General features: G+C 39.1%; 1 protein-coding gene across 1 annotated transcript in view; it reads right to left on the bottom strand.

Annotated features, from left to right (window-relative positions):
- Nucleotides 1-13,116: 13,116 nt before the first annotated feature.
- The window catches only part of vstm2a (V-set and transmembrane domain containing 2A), a 121,865-nt gene continuing 109,535 nt past the window's right edge, over nucleotides 13,117-25,446 (bottom strand). The window contains exon 5 of the mRNA XM_087845836.1: nucleotides 13,117-16,915. Within this exon, the coding sequence (XP_087701962.1) occupies nucleotides 16,839-16,915 (77 nt within the window). The 3' untranslated portion in view covers nucleotides 13,117-16,838. The remainder of the gene's footprint in view (nucleotides 16,916-25,446) is intronic.

Here is a 25,446-nt window from a genome sequence, read left to right as displayed (position 1 = left end):
CAATGTTATACATTTTCCCCTCACTGCTGTCACGGGCTGGGTCGTGTGACCCAGTGTTTGAGTTTTATGTATTTTTGTATCCATGTTTGATCTAGTTAATTTCTTAGTCGTTTCTGTCACCTCCCCCTGTACTCAGTCTCCCTGATTCGTGCGTCTACCTGTCATGTTTCATGTCTGTGTGGTTATGTTAAGTTCATGTCATGATTTATCTTCATATCTCTGGGTTTCCTGTTTTATTTTGAAAGAGTCTGGTGTTCTCTGTTCACTGCATTCAGGTTTACTCTCCCCTGTGCTGTAATTATGTTTCATTCTAGTCAGCTGTGTCCTCATGTGTCCCCACTTCCCCTGATCACCTCGTGTGTATTTAGTCCTCAGTCTTGCTGTGTTCAGGGTCGCGTCGTCTGTGTTCTCACGGTCAGTCTTTGCAGTGATCATCATCATCATAGTCTCTGAGTCGTCTTAGTTTGTCACAGTATTAGTTTTCCCAGTTTAGTTATAGTCTAGTTTAGTCACGCTATCCCTGCTTTGTTTGTACACTTTATCTTCAGCCATAATAAAGGCTCGCTTTCTGTTAAGTTCACTCCCGTCTACTCACTTGTGTACGCACCTGGGTCCGTCACACACACCACCGCACGGCCTGTCTCCGCAGACTGTGACATACATATGTCCTTGGGCAAGACACTTCACCCGTTGCCTACTGGTGGTGGTCAGAGGGCCCGGTGGTGCCAGTGTCCGGCAGCCTCGCCTCTGTCAGTGCGCCCCAGGGTGGCTGTGGCTACAATGTAGCTGCCATCACCAGTGTGTGAATGTGTGCATGAATGGATGTGTAAAGCGCTTTGGGGTCCTTAGGGACTAGTAAAGCGCTATACAAATACAGACCATTTACCATATTAAGGATTTCCCTCTTTATGTGTTCCTGTTATGAAGGTAGTCAGATGACACCGAGGTAGTGAGTGAGACTAGAAACAGCACGACAGAGGTGCAGTGAAGCTGTGAGGCAGTTAGCTTTCTTGGTGACATGGCCCATTAAAGGAACCTGATAAAGTAAGTTCATTTAAACTATACTATCATTATTATTAGGGATGCAACGATACCAATTTTTTCAAACCGATACGATACCGATAATTGGATCTGAGTACTTGCCGATACGGAGTACAAAAACCGATACTTTTACCACACACACACACACACACACACACACACACACACACACACACAAATGCAATGAATTGGAAGACAGGTTTTATTTTATTCTCTGCCGATAAAAAATAAAATCTTAATAAAAATGACCACAAAAAAATTTCAAGTGAAAAATAAGCACTTCTGTTAAATTATTGCAGAGTCTCCACATTGTAATTTAACAAAATATCACTGAACTATTGGCACTGTCTCGAGCTTTCAGAATAATAAATAAACACTTCTGTTTGGAATAAAATAAATACAAATTAGGTTTGAGAATAAAATAAACTTTTAAATTATTGCAGAGTGTCCAATTTCATATCGCAGCTCGAGTATGCTGAGAAGACGGTTCAATCCTATGTTTTCCACGACCGGCATTGGCTGGTCATCCAGAGCGATAAAATGAGTCAGAGCCTCTGTTATTTTAACTGCCCGTGGATTTTCTCTTGACATTTTTCATCGCTTTTCCAAAACCTGAGTTAAAGTTGGCTGTTCCACACTGCTGACATTTTGTTTAGCCTAGCTACAGCAGCCTCCAGTTTCTCTTTTTTATCTGGAGCTGCCAGTCTCACTCGCCTAACCCTGTGCCTGTTTAGCGCGGGATGTCCCCCTAGTGGCCAATCTAAAAAACTACAACAGAAATGACAAGCCACCCTCTGATTAATGAAATAAGTTAGTATCGGTTCATGGTATCGGTTAACTTTTACGAGTATGAGTACACACACATTTTACAGTATCGGCCCTGATACCCGATACCAGTATCGGTATCGGTGCATCCCTAATTATTATTATTATTATTATTATTATTATTATTATTACAAAGGGCAACAATATGACAGACATTTACATATTATCCTATAAGAATGAAACCAACTCAGGATTAAATGTGTTATTTTTTCAAATGTTATGTTTCCTACCAGACTAATTAAATCGACTGGATGTGTGATAACTGCCAAACCCTTTGTCACAAAATTCAGTTTTTTCTTCAGAAAAAAAAAATCTTGTTTTTAAGTCTCTTTTCCCCCTTTAGCATGTCGGCTCACAGACCATCAGGTACAAGAGGTAAATTACTTCTAGCTCCCGGCAGGGTTTTAAGTTACATTTTTATATTAGACTATTTTTCCTGTGACTGTTTATCATTATAAGCACTCGTCTGTATAATAATCTAATTAGCCGGCAGACCAGAATATTTTATCTTTGCTCATTGTGCTGTTGTGTCTGTTTCTGTGCAATAAACACATTCATTGTCTCTGCCAGTTTTTAGACGGTCAGATTTGGATCAATTAATCACAACACAATGATAAGAAAAAGGAATAATTGTCGGCACAAATAATTACAAGATTATCTTTAATGACAGTGCTGTTGGTTTGGTAAAAACTGTAAGGTAGGTATGTTATATATTCTAATATAGTTGTACACGGGCAGTGTTTTCTTATACATTTATAATATAGTTCCTCTTAGCCTGGAATAATACGCTTTATCAACAAAAATCAATAATAATTTAATGCACTAAGTTTGTAAGTGTTTTGATGAATGGCCACACCAAAAGCCAAACATTACAGATTAACTGTGTTAAGTGTACTTACAAACTAAATGATTTTACTTTAAGCAGCTGTGTTCATGTGTGAATCTCTGAGAAACTGCCCAAACAACAGCTGATTTAAGAAACACCACGCACAGCCAATTACAATTTCTTTCTGTTGCCCTGTTTGTGCAGTCAATCACATTATCTGTGCAGACTCAGAGACAATAAGCTGCTTCACAGCAGTGAAGGCCAGGCCAGCTAGCTGGAGATCCAACTGTGCTACCGTCATCATGAACCGACAATGCTTCAGAGGAGGATTAAACTACTGAGAGGTGAAGCTTACTGGTAGATACAAGCGAATTGAATGTGTCATAAGCTCAATAATGCACTGTTCACTAAATAAGGCTATTGTCTGCTTTAAGTGATTATCTTATAAAATAAATACCGAATTATCTAAGAGGCCAGAGAGGGGTTCTCTCCTAAATCCAATCTGAGAGATTTCCACATTTTAAATGCTCGGGATGGTGAGATTTGAGAAACCTTTTGTCGTGCCAGCAAAGAGGGCAGGACAAAAAAGGCTGACAGTGTCCGTTTATTGACTTATTGGTATCACTGCACCATTGTTCCAATGCCCAAAGCTCTGACTATAATTACGATTTCCATAAGGTTTAATATAAATGAACATGAACTGTTTAAGACACTTTTACTCATATTCTGTTACCGGTATTAAATGGTACAACAGCAAATATAAAATCATAATTCAAACCTAAGTATGTATATCTGCACATTTTCATCTCAACAAGAGCTTAGATTAATAGTTTTATATAACTCTTATATAAAATATAATTACTTTTTTTAAGAGATTTTTGGAAAAAACAATGAACAGTTCCCTTAAAATCTACATTTCTTATTGATAGTCTTGGTAGAAAAACAACAAAACCCTCTTATGTATGCATGCTGCAGTCTGAGGAGTCTTTCAGAAGTTCTGACACTATTTCCAGAGAACTGATTGGTTATACATGCTGGCTTTTACCTCTTGTCTCAAACATAACCTGCTCTGGAGCACATGCATGCAGCTCACACAAGTTACTATGGAGATGCAACCCAGTAAGAAGTGAACAAACTTCATACCTTTGAAAACCCATGGTTACCTTGCTAAGCCTTCTTTGTACAACCGGTCTTTGGATGTTTGCCTTGGTCTTTGTTATTGTGGTGGTTTGCTGTTGTAATTCTCAGTTTGGGGCATTGTTGTTCTGCTCCACTGTGTTTTTTCCTCTGGTCTCTGTTGCCTGAGTTTGGCCTCGATCCCCTTTCAGGTTACATCATCTTTTATTTTTAATGTTAATTTCACACTTTTTTAGATTTCCTTAGCAGTCGTTGTTTGTCCTCTCAGCCTTTGCTCGTCTGTTTTGCTCCCTCTCATTTCAGAATATTTGCTGTTACGTCTTTCTGCTTTGGAGTTTTGTATATATGGTGGCCATAAATGGGCCAATGGTGATTTTATTTTATTTTTTTTACATTCTCTCTTGTTTTTTTGGCTCAATTTGAGCCAGAAAGAGGAAACCAGCGGACGAGCAACAGCAGCACGTTTAAGCTTTCAGCTGTTGTTAGAATTTATTTAATATTACTTTCTAGTATCAGCTGATGTTTGCTGGAGCCACAGCTGTAAAGCTGCTGGTCATGATATCAGTTTGGATATCCAGTGAGGAGTGTTTGTCAAGTTACTTGAAAAAAGTAATCAGTAACTAATTACTAATTACTTCCCCCCCAAAAGTAATCCTGTCACCTTACTGATTACTTATTTTCAAAAGTAATTAGTTACTTAGTTACTTTTTGAAACGTGATTTATCCCCTAAATAGGTGATAAAGCGATAGATCTTTCAGCCCAATGTTACTTTTTCTGCATAATCATATAAAATGTAATCAAATGAAAACGTCCCTTTTTAAAACTTGCTTTATTAGTCTTTTGTCTTTTAACTTTATGCATCAAGCAAAAGTTAAATTATATTTAATATTCTCTGACTCGAAGAAATTAGTTTAATATTTAAACCTTTTTTCTGCACATTCCAGCACATAAAATAAAATATTTTTTGTTTTTACACTCAGTCTTTCAAATAGATGCAAGTGAAACACAGCAGAAAATAAATAAAGTCAAAGACTAGCGGTCCTGTTGCTCTATTTTCACCTGTAAAGCAGGAGTGGGGTAGGCGGAGGTTTACCCTGGTGCAGGTGTGCCACAGCGGTCAGTGGAAGAATCCGCGAGTTTCTCTGTGAGTTTCCCATTACGTCGTAGCTACTCGGTGCTTGCTCGGAGGTTTAGGGTTTTTTTGCTGTAAAAAGAAGTTTTCTTCCCACGCACAACGGACACTAATGTTTTTGTCACTTTTTATGGAATCAAACTCAAAGTAAGGTCAGTACTTCCACGCTTTAAACGCTGCACGCTCATACTCTCTCTGCACTCGATATATGATCCATTGCTGATCTGCACACAGCTGTTGTCACGAACGTCGCACTCGCTTACGTCACTGTCATGAGACATTCTCGCAAAAAAAACATGGTTTAGTAACGCAGTAACGCAGCGTGCTTATGGGAAAGTAACGGTAATCTAATTACCTTTTTTGCAATAGTAATCCCTTACTCCTTACTCAAAATTACCCAAAAAGTAATCAGATCACACGTTACTGCCCATCTCTGCTGGTGAGAGGGAAACATGAAGATGAAACCAGGAGATGTCCTTACTGAATCATCAGAGCTGAACAGGTGATGGAGAAACAGGTTTACCTTTTAGGTGACATGAATGAGTTGAAGTTATGAACTGTTTCTGAGAGACAAATAACACCAGGATCCTTTTCTAAGTAGCTGACAGCTGGTAACTGTGCAGGGGTGGGTCTAGCAAAGTTTTGCCAGGGGGCCAGGTAGGGCTTTAACAGGGAGAGGGGGGCACAAAGAAATACTTTTCTTTCTTATTCTCATTTAAATTGTCTAGTTTTAATAATGTGATGTCAAATGTATAGAAAATCTATTATTGTACACAGTAAAAAAAAATTCAGGATCCCATTGTAATGGGAATTACTTACTTCAGAAGTAAGTATTGTATATGATGCCAGTATTTTCCCACATTTTCTTAATACTGTACCAGTATGGTGTAAAATGCCATCAAAAAGTCATTTAAGTTTTATTCTGTCTTTCTGTCTCCTTTCACTTTTAAAGGTTGCCATAATAGAAAACATATTTTGCCCTGCCATGTTGTTTATCAATGTGGTAAATAAATAGTTTATGAAAATATCACTAAATCTGTCATTTATTATTTTTAATATTCAGTAATGGTCATGTCTCACCTCTAGTCTTCTCTGTCTTAATGTCAGTTTTCCACCATGTGTTGTAGATAGTTCAGGAGGTTAAATCAACCAAGGTTTCTGCTAAGTGCTGTTTAGAATACCAGAACAGGGAGGATGATGTAGGTTTAAGTTTATTAGACTGATACAAATATACCAACAAGACTGTGCATCACTGTGAAAACAGTGTTTGCTTTCATTCAAAGGCTGAGTTGAGAGTTGAGGCTCGGGTGTGAAATTTATGGATTTCAAGGTTTTTTATCGTTAACTCGGTTTCCCTGGGCCTTTTCCTGTGTTGTCGTTGTGTGTCTTATTTTGAAAGAAATATTTACGCGTTACCATAGTGACCAGAGAGCATTAAAGGGCAGAGAGGAGGATGTTACTCTCAATGTTGTTGGCTCATTTTAGGAGGACGCTGCTCATAAAGTTACATAGTTACACAGTGAATTCAAGTTTATTATTATATCTACAAAATACCACATTTTTTGTCTTGGTTGTATCATTTTATTTTTTTTGTATTTATCTGCGGCACCTTAACCCTTTAAGACCTACCATAGAACCAAGTCCGCCAGAGCTTATATTTTATTTTTACATGCTGTGGAGCCATTTTTGGGAGCATTTCAAGTTGCTATACATCAATACAACCATTACAGCCTAGATTTTAATAATATGTAGGAATTAAGTGCATAGTGATTACATAAATTGCAAAAAAGTGCAATAAACTACAAAAAAATTGAAAATCGTTTTTGTTTTTTTAACATATATTTCTAGTTAGAGAAATTTAAGAGGCTTATCCCTCAAAACTGTAAATACAAAAAAGTTGCACAAAATAGTTTCCCACCACAGGAAATTTATTTTGAGTGCCTTCATAGTTTTATTTTTGAAATACACCAATTTTTATATACTGCAGGAAAAACGAAAATAAATATTATAATGCAAATTTGCAAAAAAGCAGCATATGCATCAAAATAAACTATTTCCAGCAGTGCAATATGAGTCCTAAGCATCCCAGAAACGACACAGAAAGTCATAAAGTCAAACATAACTTTTAAAAACACCAGTATAGGCTCATTGAGGCCCGGACCATAAAAAACTACATTTCCGCGAAAATGACGTCACTTCCGGTTTCGGGCAGGTCATGGCGGACATGCGATCGTTCGCGCTGCCGTCTAATCCAATGTAGGAAGTGTTACAAACAGCTGATCGGATCGGCAAAGCGTGTTTCTGGAATATTATGTTTTTGTTGCTGCAAGCGCTTTTTATGCAGTTTTTGCAAAGCTATATGTGGAAGGAAACTGTGACTTAGGACAAGCTGATGGCAGAAGATGTAAGTACAACTCCTCAGGTTTCATATGCAAAAAAAAATATTGCGCTAGCTCACGTGGTTGCAGAGCTACCGGGATTTAAAAATAGTTACGCAAAACAGAGCGTGCCCGCTCCTACCGGTTTTAAAGGGTTAAAGGCCGGTCCATGAAAATGTTGTCTGGTATTAAACTGATCTGTGGCGCAAAAAGGGTTGGGGACCGCTCACCTAATCTCTATCAGGTTTACAAATGAATGACAAATGGACTGATTCTCATAAAGAAGGTTTCTACTCTCCCCGAGCAGTACAATATATACAACGTGAATCACTCAACCATTTATACTAGCCTTTTTCCCCTAAACTTCATACCTAACATTCACACTCCTGAGGGTAGTATCTTGCCCAAGGATATATGCAGGATATTTGAACCAACCAAACATCCGATCAGCTCAAGGAAGAGTCTTCCATAGCATAACAATTGGTTTTGGAACAATAATCACGTCTGTGTGATGTAGACAAAGCTTTATACCATAACTTATTCTCTCCTTCTCTTACACACACACACCTTTCAACAGCTATGATTCATCATGAACTGAAACTAATTTGTTTGTTTACACATAAGGAAAATTCTTGGTACAATAGTAGCTGTCTGTCCATACTTCCATAGTTTAATGAGGCAAGCTTCATATTCTGTCAGCACATATTCAACATAGCACTCTCCTGGGCTCTGTTTTCATAATCAACACACCCACTCACCCACTGGAGAATAATTCTGTCTTCAAAACCCTTCTTTCTGTCTCTCATGTTGGGTTAAACTCATAGCTTTTTATTTTCACTCTCTAAGGTGACACTGCCTTTGTTGTTGTATTTAGTCATTGACAGCCATTCTAAGCCTGACATAGTATATTTTTGGCCGATATGCCAGTATGATTTTCTTCCAAAGCCTCTGGGGTTGGTAAATCCCTCGGCATCGAGGGATCCTTCGTATTGACGGCTCTGCACAAAAACATCTCCGGTCCTTTTGGCCCCTCGTGGAACAGAAAAATCAAGTGGGGTTAGAAAGTCATGCGGTACATTACAGTGACGGATTCCTGAAAGCCCAATAAAGACCCTTACATCAATGTCAGTTTCAATTGATTACTTTTAATGAGTCCAAATAAATAATGCAAGACTATTCGTCCACACTCTCTCACACACACACACACACACGCTGACAGGTAACAGAAACTTTCGTGAAGTTTAATGCCCTTCAATTACTTTGAGTTTGTTAAAATGTCTTTGAGTAGAGCTGATCTCATTAAAATATCAGAGGACCTTTTATCTTAAGGCAGGATTTGTGAAAGCATGTAGGAGATCTGTATTTCTTTTGATATATCAAAATAAGACCAAACAGCAAAACCTTTTCATGGATTGTTGCGGGCTGAGAAACCGCTCTCATTCCCAACGCATAACATACCCACAATTTGTCTCATAGTAACATGAAAGGTAACCTTCCGAGTCCCTATGATACACGCTGGATTGTAGATGGAATCCAATAGAATGATGCTCCCGGTGGTAACACACATTCCAGCCATGTATGCCAGCATTACCTTAATCCTAAACCTGACCATAACCTTATTTGTATTAGATAGTGTTTTCCAAAGCGATTCATGAACTAAAATAAATGTAGATGTTTAGATTCTTTCCAAACGGTTCTCATGTTTCCAAACATGTAACATACAGACAGTGTTGGGGAGTAACGGAATACATGTACCGCCGTTACGTATTTAAAATACAAAATATGAGTAACTGTATTCCGTTACAGTTACCGTTTAAAAAGGTGGTATTTAGAATACAGTTACTTTGTTGAAATAAATGGATTACACGGCGGTACTTCCCTGTTTCATATTGTGGCGGGTCAGGACTGTTTGGGTTTTGTTTGACAGCTACGTTCTGTTGTTCCAGGCGGCAGCGTTACGGTTGCCATGATGACGCGCACTCTCTCCGACTGCGTGTTTCTTGGGTGAGAGAGGCCTTGTTGTTATTGTTGTGCTAAGCTAATAGGCAGAATGCTACAGGTATAGCTCTAAAGAATGTAGCATCATGGGCAGTGTAGTCCGTGCTGCAGGGAGAATGGACTGCCATACACGTTATGTGTCTGTGAGCGAGGGAGGGAGAAAAAGGAAAAGTACGAGCTGTCATCGAGCAGAAACGGGAGCTGGAAGCATGTAAATATAATAATAACCACTGCAGCCAAGAAGAGAGCCTGACGAGCCCAGTTGTAAGTAAGCTATTAAGACTCGACTGTACACCGTGTTCGTGTTTTCCTCCAAAAACAATAAGTTCTGTTGGAGCAGCTTTTCAGCGCCTCTCTCTGTCTCTCGCTAGCAAAGTGACCCAAACAAAGTAAAGCTAGTTTTCGGCTACGAGCCGACACAGAACCCACCGTATTAGCCAGAGGTCCCTTTACTACGGTTCGGAGCCGCGGACCTTCAGTAACAGTAATAAATCACAGCAATAGTACATTCATGTAGTTGTAAACAGCATGATAATATATTAAGTAATCCAAAGTATTCAGAATACGTTACTCTCATTGAGTAACGTAACGGAATACGTTACAGAATACATTTAGGGGCATGTATTCTGTAATCTGTAATGGAATACATTTTAAAAGTAACCTTCCCAACATGTAACATACAGATGGGTTGTGTGTTTCTCCGTATTGGATTTTTGGTGATAATTTTGGAGATACACTATCTTTCATTCTGCTTTATGTTGGTCAGTTTAACATTTTCCCTTGAACGTCTCTTTATGTGCAGAGTCCCTAAAAACTGCTGCTCAACTTCTTTATGTTTCTTGGGTTCTGGTATTGATTTGCAGTTTTATGTTCATCAAAGTGGTTATTACTATCTAACTAGTAATAACTGGTAACACTTTTACTATAAATGTCCTTATGCGGACATAATGAGTAAATTACTCAATATTTACACATTTATACTCATGCTCACCAGAGAAATCATATTAACATAGACCATGCTACAAGGAAGAATAACACTGGTTCTTTATTCAGTCTTCAAGGCTTTAGTGTCGTGACTATTGATCAAAAGAATATTGATTACCGTCCCTCAGGCCACCTTCGAATTCTTTACTGAGATTGTTATACTGAGAGGACATGAAAGAAATGTAATGAATTTGCAAAGCATGTGACTATTTCTGGAAGACTTCAGTAGCAGATGGCATACTTTTACAAATACACCCTGATCTTGATCATTATCTAACTAGGAAGTTTCAGTGAACAAAACCTTGGAAGACCATGAGCACTTTACCTTTTTACTTGAGAGACCTGCCACAAAATTGGTTCTGAAGGTATCGAAGTGTAGCAGACTAATTTTTAAAATATGACAAACAGTTGGGAAGTCGTTTGCTGTAAAGTGTGATGTATACTGTAAGCATTTACAACAGACAGAGAAACATTACAATATTATATTTTTAGGAATATGAAGCTCTCTACAAAGTTCTCAAGAATGGGACGGCATGCTTTGTTTCCTTTTTTCTATTTTCTCCAACCTTGACACATTTCCATCCACACAGTGTTCGAGGTTATGTCGTTCTTGAGGTGTGAGGAAGTTCCCGGCAGCACATTGCCAAACACACAGTGCCACCAGTGGGGTACTTTACACTGAAGCTGCAATCAGAGCCACTCTCATTCTCAGCACGGACCTTGTCTCTACAATGTATGCGTGTATATTTTATGAGCATATGAAAATGTTTTTCTAACAGTATTATTTTTCCCTCCATGGAAACACATAAAAGGATGAACAGATCTTACCCATCTGTGATTCATCGTCTGCAGCAACACAACATATTTGAATATGCAAGGTGCAGAGAGGGCAGTAATTTCCACGCACAATAATTCCCCCTACTTCTTTATGCAGCAGTACAAACAGTGTCCTGATTCGAGTGCCAGAGGCCGGTTGGAGGTTTGCTCTTTCTTTGCCTCCACATAAATAACTGTCATTGCTTGCTGAAATAACTAACACGGGCTGAGGGTTAATTTCATATTGCTGCTCATGTGTCTCTCTTGCTTTTGCTCTCTTTTGCTACTTGGCCTGTTTTGCATTCTGAATTCACTGATTAAGTAAACCTGATTAGCTGAGCTGCCGCTGCCAAATTCACTCCGCAGTTCCAAAGAGGAGCTCGCTCTCTTAATTCGCTAGTGCTCTTTCTTACCTTTCAAACAGACAAGTGGATGATGAGATTTGACGGCTCATTTTTACCAGCTGGGAGGTTGTTTTCTGTTACTAAGTTTTGCACTGATGAAGGCTGCCAAAAGCAAGAGGCCAAATTGCAAACTACCTAAATACTTGTTACTCTTTTTACCTCCTCAGCACCAGCATCACAGTGCCTCGATTACGACTTGTTAAAAAATTGTGTTCGAATCTTTATGTCCCTCAGTGTTCTTCATGTTGAACCTTAATTTAGAGATTTCAACTTTAGATTTAAGCACAGTGGTACCATTATTAATACCTCGACTCCATAAGGGCTTTGACAAAGAAGCAGAGCATCAACAACATCAACATTTCATTCCACTATAACAGCTATTTAAGTTTATAAGTAAACTTTAAGTCTATAGACCAGCGGTCCCCAACCTTTTTTGCGCCACGGACCAGTTTATGCCCGACAATATTTGCATGGACCGGCCTTTAAGGTGTCGCGGATAAATACAACAAAATAAAACTAGTACTGGTACCGAAAAAAAGAAGATTTATTCATAACACACGTGAAAAGACCCAGGTAAACCGAGTAAACTATAAAAACGATAACAAAATAACGCTGAAAACCGATAAAAACCCTGAAAACCCAGCCCGTTCTCACTCCCGAGGCGTAACATGCCGACGTTTTGTCAAGTCCTGCGGCGTTCCTGAGGAACGCGAAAGGAGACCTTCAGCGTTCTTATGGTACGCGGCGGGTTATGGGGAAAATCCAGTGCAATGACGCTCCCGCGGTAATAGACGTTCCAGCCCTGTATTCCAGCCCTAAACCTAACCTTATCCCTAGCCCTAACCATAACCTTTTTCCTGAGGTTAACCATGACTTTAATGATGTTAAATAGCGTGTTTCTAAGCGATTTGAAGAAAAAGAGCAAACATGTGTAGATTGAGTCCATACGGTTCTCATATTTCCTCATTTTTCCGAGGTCGTCATTTAGGAACGTGGTGGGTAGCCGAAAACGTAATATGTTGACGATTTGTCACCTAGCGTAAAATGTTACGCTGTGGGAGTGAGAACGTGTTGGAAAACCATACATTTCACACCTGAGCCTCAACTCTCGCGGCCCGGTACCAAACGGCTCACGGACCGGTACCGGTCCGAGGCCCGGGGGTTGGGGACCGCTGCTATAGACGACAACTCGCCTCCTTTATTCATTTTTGTAAGCAGAATATATGAGCACAATGACCTTTATCATGTCTGAATGATATATCATAATAGATCAAAACCTTTAATCCCTTCTTATATACTTGGGTCGGCCACTTTTTTATGATTATGAAGTATTTCAAAAATGATGCCAATCGCAAACATTTGTTTCTTTTTCTGTTTAGTTTTTTCACATTTTTCAGTCTCTCGATGGTATATAAAGCACGATTCTACGGTGCTATCAAACAAAAAGCTATTAATAATTCCAACATTTATTCCAAGTTGGAAACTGGGCCAGTGTTTAGCACTGTCAGCGCTCTCTAGCTCACTCACTATAAAGCTCAGTGTTTTACCAACCAAACAGATGGGATTCCTCAGTGTTTGAATTTCATCTGTGAAAATGGTTTATTTAAATATTATTCTGGTATCGTCATTATAATACAAACTGTTGCAATGTTGCAGTACAGAAGCCTCACACAATAGCAAAGAAAAGAGAATTATAATTCATCAGAACTTTTGACAGCTCAACAAACAGACAGGACCGCATTGAAATGAAATACATTAGAAGAAACAAATACATCTAGAGTGGGTGAAGAGTCGGCATATAAAACAGAACAAAAATGGCCGTGTGATGTTGCTGAAATAACATCCCTGGATGTAGGAACTGCTGCTGTAACCATCACAGTGAACTGCTCTCTTCTTTGGTAATAGAGACCTTGCTGCTTGTAAGCATTTCAGCCTCTCCCAACACTCAAGGATTAGTTATTATTTTTTTAACCACACCAATCAATCGTTGCTCCCATCTCTCTTTCTTTGTTATTCAGTATGTTGCAAGGACCCACAATAAAGCGAGTCCCCTAGATTAAGATGAAGGCTTTATAAAGGAGATGTTTCTAATATATATAGATAGATAGATACTTTTTTTTTGTCAAATACATTTTACCCATTTTCATTTTGAAGAGATGAAAACCCACTTTGGACTTGTTTACACTTGAATATGAGTACATGACACCATTGTTACAAGTACAGAACATCACTGGCCTCTGCCTTTTTAAATGGATTTAAAAAATGTTCTCATGCTGATTATTTCATTTACAAGTTGTACAATTCTGCATCTTTTTACATGAGGGTTGGACACACCGTCCACTCTCTGGCACACATTCAAATCTCATTCTCAATACACTGGAAAAGATTGTTTTCTCCTTGTAAACTAAATCATATTACATAGCATGTTTCTTTTTCAAAACAATCCGTCGAGTGGCGTATATGTGACAGCGATGTTAGATTAACTGTCTAAATGTGCGTTGAAGCTATTTGAAACTTGAGGCATTCGACAGGGTCGCCCTCCGTCGCCTGCACATCTTGTACCCAGCCTTGATGCTTCTGATCAGAAGATGTCTCTGCTCTTATCCCAAAGCACGACACATTCTGTCAGCCTTTGAAGCTCCGCGCTGGATCAACAAGTTTTCGCACAACTGCTATTTGGAAATGCATCTATACAAGGGAGAATTTGATTTAGCTTTGACTGCAAAGCAGAATGAAAGCTCAAAGTGAAGTGAACATTTACCTTTTTTGGGACATACACAGTAATCGTTTCAAAATGCATCTGTGTGACGTGTGATCAAAACGCCCTGAGATCAGGTCCATAATCATTAAAAACCCTGCCTGATTTCAACATCTCTGATCTCTCATTCAACATCATCTTCTCAGTAATGTCCGGACAGCTTCCAGCATAGCTGCTATTTTTAGATCACTTCCCTGGAAGTTTTTTCTTTTACCACATGACGTGTACATCCTGTGATTTCACCGCGGACCTCAAACTTGCACGGTGACCAAACAGCAACTTGACTCGGTCGTCGCTGGTGATGGGATCTGGGTTTCCAGCTGTGATCCAATAGTTTGAAGGCAGCAGATCAGATGAGGTGGGAAATAAGAAGCATGCTCATCGTTTTTTTTTTTTGACATTCATGAGGTTGTGCACCATGACATGCTGTGTGTCTGGTCCAGTCTGTCAAAGCCGACTGTTGCATTGGTGCGAGGTGCCTCAGGGAAATGCTATTGCGTGCCAGTTTTTCACCCACATCAACACAATCGTTGCTTTTCACCTGCATTATCTGCCTCCCTGTAACTTTTTCCTGAAACTGACAATCCGGTTTTAAGAAAACTGAAGGACATCAGCACATATTGCAGAGGCAAGCCAGGGATAAATGTACAGGGTGATCTAAAAATACCACCTGTGCACAAGAAGATGATCTTGAACAAGAGGTCGGCCAATTTTAAACGATATGGCCAAGGAGTAAAACAGTTGGTTTTTTAGGGGTGTGTGGGGTGGATTCCCAGAATTTTTTGATCACTCCTTATATATTATGCATGAAAGCCAGCTTACACCATATAACAAATTATGACTTCTATTATCATGCTTTATCTTTGACCACCTTAAACGTTGGGCTAAGCAAGAAGAACGATGGGAAATGAAGCACTGATCTGCAGGGTGATTGGTGCTCTCTGGCACTGAATTTTATGGTCGATAACATTCATTTACAGCATCCTTCTTGAGACATCTGTCAGCTTAATCATAAATATTTCACTTTAAACTGGAACATTGGTGCACAATGTCCTTTCAGCTCTAAAGTTAACAAGGAAAGAATCGTTTTTTCTTTTGGAGGTTATCCTCAGTCATGCTAATGATCTAAGCTATGTGTACTATGAAACCCCACCACGCCTTTGCCTCTGTTTGTGTCAGATTGTCAAAGCGGTATATTTTTAATAAATGCTATGCATGAATAAAAATCTCTGTGATATATCATCTGAAGATAAAGCTAAAAATATATTAATGTGAGATTAAGAGAGAAAAAAATAAACGTATTTCACATAACGAGCATACTCTCTGTGTCACTGGATCTCATGTCACCACCCTGCCACTCAGACGTGTACCTGTATGTGTGTCACTGTGTGCATTAGGAATCATAACGAATAAATGCTAGCTATCCTCATCATCCAAAGTGGGTAAATCCTCATTCATCCTCTGTAATTATAGCAGGGAGGTGCACGGCATCTGAAGCATGTCATTTAGCAAAGGTCCAGGTCAGTTAACATCAATCATCCAATGGTCACATATTACAATTTTGAATGACTCGTAACTCGTGACATCCTTTTTTATTCCTACCAAGGATGCGATACAAATTAAAATGACATAGGGACATTTTTTTTTCACATCAACGTTAGCACATTAAAATAAAGCTAAATTCAAAATATCGTAACACTGAACTCCAAATGTTTGACTCATGTAGGTCAACTAATGTGTTATCCTCTCTTCTAAGCCTTCAGACCGATAAGCATGCATATCCCCGGATGGATCACTAACAAGATGTTAAATTATGCACAATGGAAAGCTGGGTGGCTGATACAGCTGAAAGAAAAATTGGAAAATTTAACCTTTCGTTAACCTGTTGGTTAATGGTAACAGTCTAAATTAACACATACTTGAATATAAATTATCTCTTCGAGAGGGCTAAGAGTGCCTATTCACATTGAAGTTCCATGGTCAATATGGTGAGTGGTAGCTATGTATACAGCACATACAGTAATTCTAGGTGCTTCAAATAAAACAGATATAGATACAGATCTAGAATTATATATATTACACAAATATAGACTCTCCTTTTTTTGTTCGCTTTTGAGCAATGAACGCATGAACTGGAACAGCGAAACCATAAGAAAGTCATTCTTCCATGAGATTTATCCAACAAGATACAGAGTCCAGTTGTCACATAGGAGCGTTGCACCTCAGGTGGTGTCAGGATGACGTCTGTACAAAAGGTAATCCGACAGCTTTAAATGCGACTGGTGTTTACATTGGCTAATAACAATGTGCTGGGTGCAAGAGCAGTAGTGGCTAGGACACGAGGGGGGGGGCAACTGTGCTGTCCGCAATATGGTGGAGAGATGTGTGTGGGGGGAGAGGGGGGCGGGGCCGGGGAGAGGGGCGGGGAGTTAAACAGGCATTTTTTTTTTTCTCATTCGCTTTGAGAGCAAACAGAAAAACAGAGAGTGAGTGAGAGAGAGAGAGAGACCTGGGTGCAAACCATGTCAGTTCCTCAAATTATAACAAGGCATTCCTCACCAAACCACACGCCACGAGGAGGACAGCCAGTCCATAGCTGGATGATATTCTTGTACCTGTGAAGATAAGAAACAGAAGCACAGAAACACTGTTACTATTCTATTTTCTTCCCCGTGATCAAAACTCTCTACAGGAACACAAATCCTCTCCTCTGAGCTTGTTTAAGGCCTACAGCACATATGACAAAATGACTTTTCATGTTTGGAAATACAAGAACTGGAGCATTAAAAAAAGGCTGTTAGCGAGAAAGAGTTGGTCCATAAACGTGTAATAACAAATCAAATCAAATAATCTCCATGTTCGTCCTCTTAACCCTTTAAGACCTACCATAGAACCAAGTCCGCCAGAGCTTATATTATATTTTTACATGCTGTGGAGCCATTTTTGGGAGCATTTCAAGTTGATATACATCAATACAACCATTACAGCCCAAATTTTAATAATATGTCTGCATTAAGTGTATAGTAATTACATAAATTGCAAGAAAGTGCAATAAACTACAAAATAATTGAAAATCGTTCGCTGATCGGATCAGCAAAGCGTGTTTCTGGAATATTATGTTTTTGTTGCTGCAAGTGCTTTTTATGCAGTTTTTGCAAAGCTATATGTGGAAGGAAACTGTGACCGAGGACAAGCTGATGGCATAAGATGTAAGTACAACTCCTCTGGTTTCATATGCAAAACAAATTATTGCGCTAGCTTACGTGGTTGTAGAGCTACCGGGATTTTAAAATAGTTGCGCAAAACGGAGCGTGCTGCTCTGACCGGCTTTAAAGGGTTAAAGTTGAATCTGACATCAATGAAGCTCACGTATACTATCAAGTATGGTGGTTCTTTCCTTGAGCTAAACACTTTTTGTTTTTACCATATCACACCATTCACTCTGTGAAGCTTCTCAGTCCTCCAGGTCATTGTAGTCTAAACCAGCGGTCTCCAACCTTTTTTGCGCCACAGACCGGTTTATGCCCGACGATATTTTCACGGACCGGCCTTTAAGGTGTCGCGGATAAATACAACAAAATAAAACTAGTACCGGTACCGAAAAAAAGAAGATTTAAATCGAATCTCAAGACTTACTTATTTTCCAAGGCTTTCGGATCTCTTTGATATTACATGTCTTACAATTCTTTTTTTTTTTTTAATGTTTTCTTTCTATTTTAATTCCTTTATTATACTATCCCTCTGTTCAGCACTTTGGCCGACACTTGATGTCTTTTAAATGTGCTATATAAATAAAGATGACTTGACTTGACTTATTCATAACACACGTGAAAAGACCAAGGAAAACTGAATAAACAATAAAAACGATAACATAATAACACTGAAAACTGATAAAAACCCTGAAAACTATACATTTCACACCTGAGCCTCAACTCTCGCGGCCCGGTACCAAACGACTCACGGACCGGTACAGGTTCGAGGCCCAGGGGTTGGGGACCGCTGGTCTAAGGAGCTCGGAAAGAAAAGCATCAGGAATTCTTGAAGTTTCCTTGAAGACGTTTCATCTGAGAAGCTTCTTCAGTTCTAAGAGCAGCGAGTGGTGGAGAGTCCAAGAATTTAAGCCCTAGAGGAGTGTCCCCACAAGAGGGTCATAGACCCCTTATTGATTGTCTACCTAATCACAGGAGCCAAGGTGTGAAAACAGGTGTAGGTCACAATCAGCCAAGGTTTTGGGTGAATCCATTGTGAAGCCTAGCCCCACCCTACCATGTGACTTCCTGAGGTCAAATGGCCCAGGATGGGAGTGGGCATTAAGGCGTCTTGGAAGGATCTCAGAACTGGATTATAGATGATAGACAGTTGGTGTCGTAAACCACTGTTCACTGTTCAAAGATGGTCATTCAGTGGACATAGATGCTTCTTTCACTCCTCTTTCAAACCATCTGTCTTCTCTCCATCAGTTGCTCTTAAAACTGAAGACGCTTCTCGGATGAAACATCTTCAAGAAATTTAAAGAAGTCCAGTCACTTTTCTTTCCAAGCTCCTTAGACATATCACAGATCTATTTTTTTTAATTTGAGGTATTTCTCAATACAAGAAGAAAAAAATGCTGTAGTTTTACTTTAAGGCTCCTAATTATAATATTTGGTGCCTGACTTGGATACGATAATGCTAAACCTTAGCTTAAGGTGAGGATTTCATTTTTTTCAAATCTCTACAGTATCAAGTGAAGTCGTAAAATTAGTTACTGTTGCAAATCTGTACATACATTTTTAGTAAATGCGGGCTGATGTCCAGTCATTAGTGTGTGCCATTAAGCTGAGGCGCACTTGGGTATATATAGTGTGTGACTATAGCTGCCTACATATGAGTCTAACACCGTTGAAAAAGAAAAACAATACCATCTCTGCAGCAACAGCAGGTGCATGTGGGTTGAAGGTGGTAAATGAAAGTGCTGCTTCAAGACACTTTTTAGAAGAAAGATTCTGATTATTGCAAATACTCTCAGAAGCAATTTAACTTCTGATCTTTTTTTCTATTTCAATTAAATCCTCGTGTTAGCTTTACTCAAGAACTATGACACTGTGTCATCCTGCCAGCTCTTTCTGTTTATTATTTTGTGTGAGTGTGTTCAAAATGAATGATATATATGCACAATTGGTTTATTTTGCTCGACATGTGGTTTCTTGTTGTTTTACACCCACATCTGTATTTCAGTTTCTGTCCAACATATGGTCTAGATGGAGTAGAGTCCAAATGTAGCCCATACAGCTCCTGCTACGTACAGTATATAGACAGTTGAGTAGGTTTTAAAAGCTTTTATGTTTTTATTTAGTCAAGATAAAAAGACATTTAAAAAAAATAAAGATCCATCTCAAGTCAAGTTTCAGAAAATTTGGCATTAAAATGCTCCCAATAGCAGCATATAAGAACATGTTGGTGTTCCAAATAGGAAGAAACTACCTGGGTAATGCTGTCACATTCACAAGTGATCATTCTTGTGACTTGGTCCCTCGTTTATCACGGACGTTTTAAAAATAACCTGTGATAGGTGAAATCCGCGAAGTAGCGAACTTTATTTTTTACAATTATTACAGATGTTTTAAGGCTGTAAAACGCTTAACTACACACTTTATACACTTTTCTCAGACAGGCATAAACATTTTCACACTTTTGTTTAAACGCTCTCAAAGTTCAAACCTTCATAGAAAAATAAGTCCAGTATTATAGAAACCAAAGATCAAACCCTGTTTTCAGGTCCAGGACATGGGAATAGAGCAGCTGCCAGAAAATTCAACATTAATGAATCAATAGTACGGAAGTAAGAAGAATGAGTTGAGTCAAGTTTGACTTATCTGACTGTTTTGTTTTGCTTAATGTGCTTTATAATCAGGCACCTTATAATACGGTAACTTCTATCTTCCTTTAGCATGTCCAGAAGTCCAACTTTTTGTGTGATGGTAGCATCTTTCCCTTTTGGGTGCTACTGCAGGTGCCTTTGACCGTGTAAAACGTTTGTTGACATTGTTGTGTTTGTTGGGGAGAAAACTTGCAGACATAAAGTACAGCACTTCAGGGTCACACTGCTAGCGATCGAAGATTTATGTAAATGTGACAAGCTGAACGCGTTCTGTTCTGTACGGGAGACACGGCACAGAGGAGAGCGATTGACAATGGTCTACAGCCGATCAGGAGGCAGAACACAATGCCCTGTAAAAAAAACCAAACAAACAAACACAAAAAAGCAAAATTGCACAAAAATATTGTGAAACAGTGAGGCCGCGAAAGGTGAACCACGTTACAGCGAGGGACCACTGTACTTGAAATATGAGATTGACAAAAATGAAGCAAAATTGTAGAGATTCAGCTTGTAATGGTTGATGGAAAGAAAGAAAGTGTCTGCTGCACAGGCTGAGGGTTTCAAATACTCCACACCCAATCCCAGAAAACCTGTTTCTAAACGTGAATTTTAGAAAGAAATTCAAATAACAAAAAATAGACTTGAAATTGTCTACAAAGAAACACAAAGTGCTGTGATTAAACCGGGAGAGGCAGACAACTACAAAGAAAGTGAAAACAACCAGAAAGAGACTAAAACCAAACAGTAAAAAACAAATGCAAATTAGCCCAAAAAGCGATTGGAAAGAGTCAGAAAAAAGGTGTCACTGAGACTAAACATGACCAAAAAGAGAAGAAAGTAGACCAGAGACAGAAACGTGTTAAGAGAAATGCAAATGAAACACATAAACAGAGAGACAAAGAGAAGAGAGACATATAAACTGACTGCAAAGAGATGCAAACCAAGTCGTCTTATGTGCTTTTACCTATACAAACAGGGGGAATGTTAATCTATGTGTGATTGACGTTATAAATACATTCATTTAATTCTAGCATCTTTACTGAAATCCTGGAAAACTGTAAACAAAGGCTTTTGGGCTGCTCTGAAAACATTTTGCATGGGCAGTTAGCATTGCCTGAGACCTGACAAGCTGCTATCACCACTGCGGGCAACTCTGACTGTTTACTGAGCATCTGACATGACTAACAACTGCAAACTAGAACACAACCTCCTCAGCCTACAGTTTGATCTGCTCGCGTCTTGGAAACATTGAGCCAGAACTGATGAGAGCAAATGACAGCTGTACAATCGGCCCAGCAGATGTCTGTGGACATAATAATAGGACACTTTCAGCGTTGATTTCTTAGATAGGGAAAGAAATACCATGAAATAAAGCATGATTTCAGTAATATTCATTAAAAAATCACATTATTCAATAAACTATATTAACATTTACTAGATTCCTAGTCCATACTGGACAGTGGTTCTAAGAAGAAACTGTACCAGGGGAGCCCACTGTTCCTCGCAGCTCTGGATTCTCAAGGCTGCTGAGGGTTAGGGGACGTAAGGAAGGGATGGTGGTGCAGAGATGGAGGGCTTTGACCCTTTATTCCTCCCCACCACATCTCATTTGGCTCGAGGTGATCTAGAGAACAGGAGTGCCACAGAGGAGCAGCAATCACTCTAGGCCAAAACATCCTTCACACAGAGAATAATTAATCAGCTTCCAGCTAGGAGCCACAGAAAGGCACAGATGCAGCGATACAGGACAAAAAAACTGCATGTCTACTTATTTTACAATAATCTACTCTGTATATATAAGTACGCAGCTTTAACTGTGGTTTCACTGTTGCAAACTGTTAATTACCTCATGGAGGATGTGCCTTTGACTTCATTTTCTATTTTTCATCATTTTTTGTCAACAAAAGTAAAACCATGAAAGATTGTTTTTGCTGCACCACTGTGTTCATCCTACATCTATGCTGTTTTTTCTGTTCTTGATTCTGTATGATGTCACTAAGAAACCGCCATCATTACATGGACCTCTCATGGACACTCAGCTCTGACTGCGATCACAAAAGCTCCGTCTGAAAGCTGGCTTAAAGGGAAGGGAGGGTAGATTGTTTCAAATACATAATGAGAAGCTGTGCCGAGATCCTGTGTAAGAAAGAAAATATTTTAAACTATGAATGATGCAAAGCCACTCTAGTAGAATCCAATAATTAATAAACTATTCTGAGCGTGTCATGTCTGAAAAGGGCTGCAGACAGCACCTGTGTTCTGCTGTGGAAGAAAGACATCCTCATTAAAAATCTCGCTGTAGCTCTAACACTTCCCTCTTAAGTACCACAAAACACTGACTATCTAGCAGAGTGTGTTGTCATGTTATAGTTGCATGTATCTTTTAACTCCTAATTTCAGCAGGGCAACTAAGGGTCTGAAACAAAGTCACTTGATATCTTTAGAAGTCTTTATAATGACTGTTAACGGGAGTTTAGCTCAAGCAGAGTTCAGCTAACAGGAAGGTTTAACTGACAGGTGAGATGCAATTCTTCGTTTCACTGTGCAGTATTTATGGCTCAATGAGTGCAAAATAATAACACTTGAAGTTTGCAAAGCAAAAGTAGTTTTATAGGAGACGTTGAGCAACAGTTGATTAAAAAACACCTGCCATCTGTCCAGAATAAAAATATTGTGCTTTGGGATTGTGTTTCAATTAGTGGGGAAAATTGCACAACCTAAACTGAACAAAACTGAAAAACTCTGAGGATATCTACCATAGCTCATGTGTGCAATACAGCATTTATTTGTAACTCACAACCTGCGCTATATACACAACCTAAAGGGACATGAAAGGAAAAGTAGCAACAATAGAATTCATAAGATTCAAATCCAAAGTAGTTGTTGGCCGAACTCCTTATTGAAGACCCAAGAAGCATTGAAAAAAGACAGTGTGCTATTTTTACAACCAAATACAGCAGCAGTATAGTGCAGTAAGGCAGGGCTGCTTGATTAGGTCATGATGACCTCCTTCTGGATATAACCCAACAACGATGGGTCACTGCACACCACCCTGCACAGCTGCGTAGGATCTTTAGTGTTAGTTGTGACGTCTTCCAGATGCACTTCAAAATCTGCTGAACTGACTCTGAATCATTACGCTCCAGTCCCCCCAGAATCTGGTGATCAAGCCACACACAAAACAGCAGAGAGATTGTTATTCATACATTATTGATTTGCTGCTGTGCTGCTTTCTATTGTTTCGTGTGGGATTTCCAAAACCATTTTTCAGTTTGCTTATCTGAGAGAACACAAACAATAAGGGAAGGCACATGTACCATAGATATGATTCTATCGGGTAACAGAAAAGATCAGCCACACTATCAGCACTGCACCATGTTCACATCAAATCTCTGAAGCAACATCTTGTAGTCGTCATAGTCCTTCATAAGTTATAAAGACTGCCCGTTGTGTCCAGTAAATCGGAGGTTTGCCCAAAAGTTAATTTCATTTTTTTTTCTTTTACATGGAAATACAATACAAGAAGAAGAAAAACAAAAGCTTTTTTTATCCGCTGGTCAATTTGGAGAGTCTGGCAAAAAGAAAAAACTAGCAAAATGCATATTTAGGGCTTTTCCACACCTTATGAAAATCAGTGCAAGTTTAATTAGGCTTCGTTCACACTGCAGGCGAAAGCGCATTAAATCCGATTTTTTTTGACCCTATGCGACCCATATCCGATCATGGTGTGACAGTGTGAACGGTACATATCCGATATTTTCAAATCCGATCTGGGTCACTTTCGTATGTGGTACTGAATCCGATACATATCTGATGTTTTAGAAAGCTGCTGTTTGATGGTCATGTCGCATTAAATCCGTCTTTTACGTCACCGACACAAGACAGACGCCAATTATCAGCGCCGGAGAAGACATCACGAACGCTTCCTGTCCATCCGGTGAAGACAACGTTGGAGAAAGGTGAACATTTTATTTGTACTGTATAATCTGCAGATTCTGACAGAAATCTGCAACTATCCTTTGAAGCAGCGCTCCTCTAAAACAGCAATAAGGATCATTATTAGGTTATTTACATTATTATGGAAATAACAAAATAACTTAAAGCAAAAATTGGGAAACGTGAAGTCCGAAGTCTTTATATTAAGGCCTGTCAAACAATACTGTTGCTCTGGGTCTAAACAGAGTGCGTTGTGTGTGACGTCTTCTTTTGCGCATGAGCGTTCACACTAGAGCGCGTTTGCTGTCGCATTTTATTTGTAGTGTGAACGAGCAGACAAAAAAATCGGATTTGATCAAAAAATCGGAATTGAGCATCAAGACCTGCAGTGTGAACGTGGCCTTAGACAGTTCACATGTATATTTAAATAACAAAATGTCAAAACTTCTAACATAGCAAAGTGGTGCAGTCCGAAACTGTCAGGCTAAAAACAGGCAAAAAAGTACCGATTGAGTCCATGTTCTCACTGTGTTTGTGTCCATTCTCTACCCATGCTCCAGTATATGTGCACAAAATCAAAGTAAGTGTTAAATTAAGCTTAAATTATGTTTTATTTTACTTGGAGGATGTTCATTCATTCATTTATTTATTGTAAGTAAGATCTAAATAGTGCAGCAAAAGATGATGGTACTCCTAGTTAGCTGTGTCTAAAATTTAGAGCTAAATGGACTGATTCTTATATAGCGCTTTTCTACTCTCCCGGAGTACTCAAAGCGCTCTATACAACATGCCTCATTCACCCATTCACACAAGCACTTCTAAACTCAAGTGCAAACTAATCTACATTCACCCACAGTCACACTCCGATGAACGCATCGGAGGGCAGTTTTGGGGTTAGTATCTTGCCCAAGGACACTTGACATGCAGATTGGGGAAGCCTAGGATCAAACCACCAACCTTCCGATCAGTAGCTGATCTGCTCTACCACCACAGCCACAGCTAGTAAAAGTAAAATAGGAAACTTATAAAAGGAAAACATGTATGGGTAGGCTGAAGAAATCAAGCATCAGGACAGAAAACCTGAGCAATATGGCTTAACAGTAAAAAAAAAAAAACACAACACAGAGATATAAATGAGTCATTTTTTTGTGACAGAATCATAAGAAATGTGTGGAATGGACTGGGATTTACATAGAAAAGTCAAAGGAAAACCTGTAATAACACCCAAGCAAATATCCATCCATCCTTTTTTTCACTTATCTAGTAAAAGTCTATTTTTGTCCCTGTTGTTAGACAGGGACCAAATTATTAGAGCTAAATGTAATCATGTCATCCTTTGAGGGCCACAAA

This window comes from Neolamprologus brichardi, chromosome 9 (genome assembly GCF_056152115.1).
Source record: "Neolamprologus brichardi isolate AB-2024 chromosome 9, ASM5615211v1, whole genome shotgun sequence".
Lineage (NCBI taxonomy): Eukaryota > Metazoa > Chordata > Actinopteri > Cichliformes > Cichlidae > Neolamprologus > Neolamprologus brichardi.
This window is presented reverse-complemented; position numbering and strand designations above follow the sequence as displayed.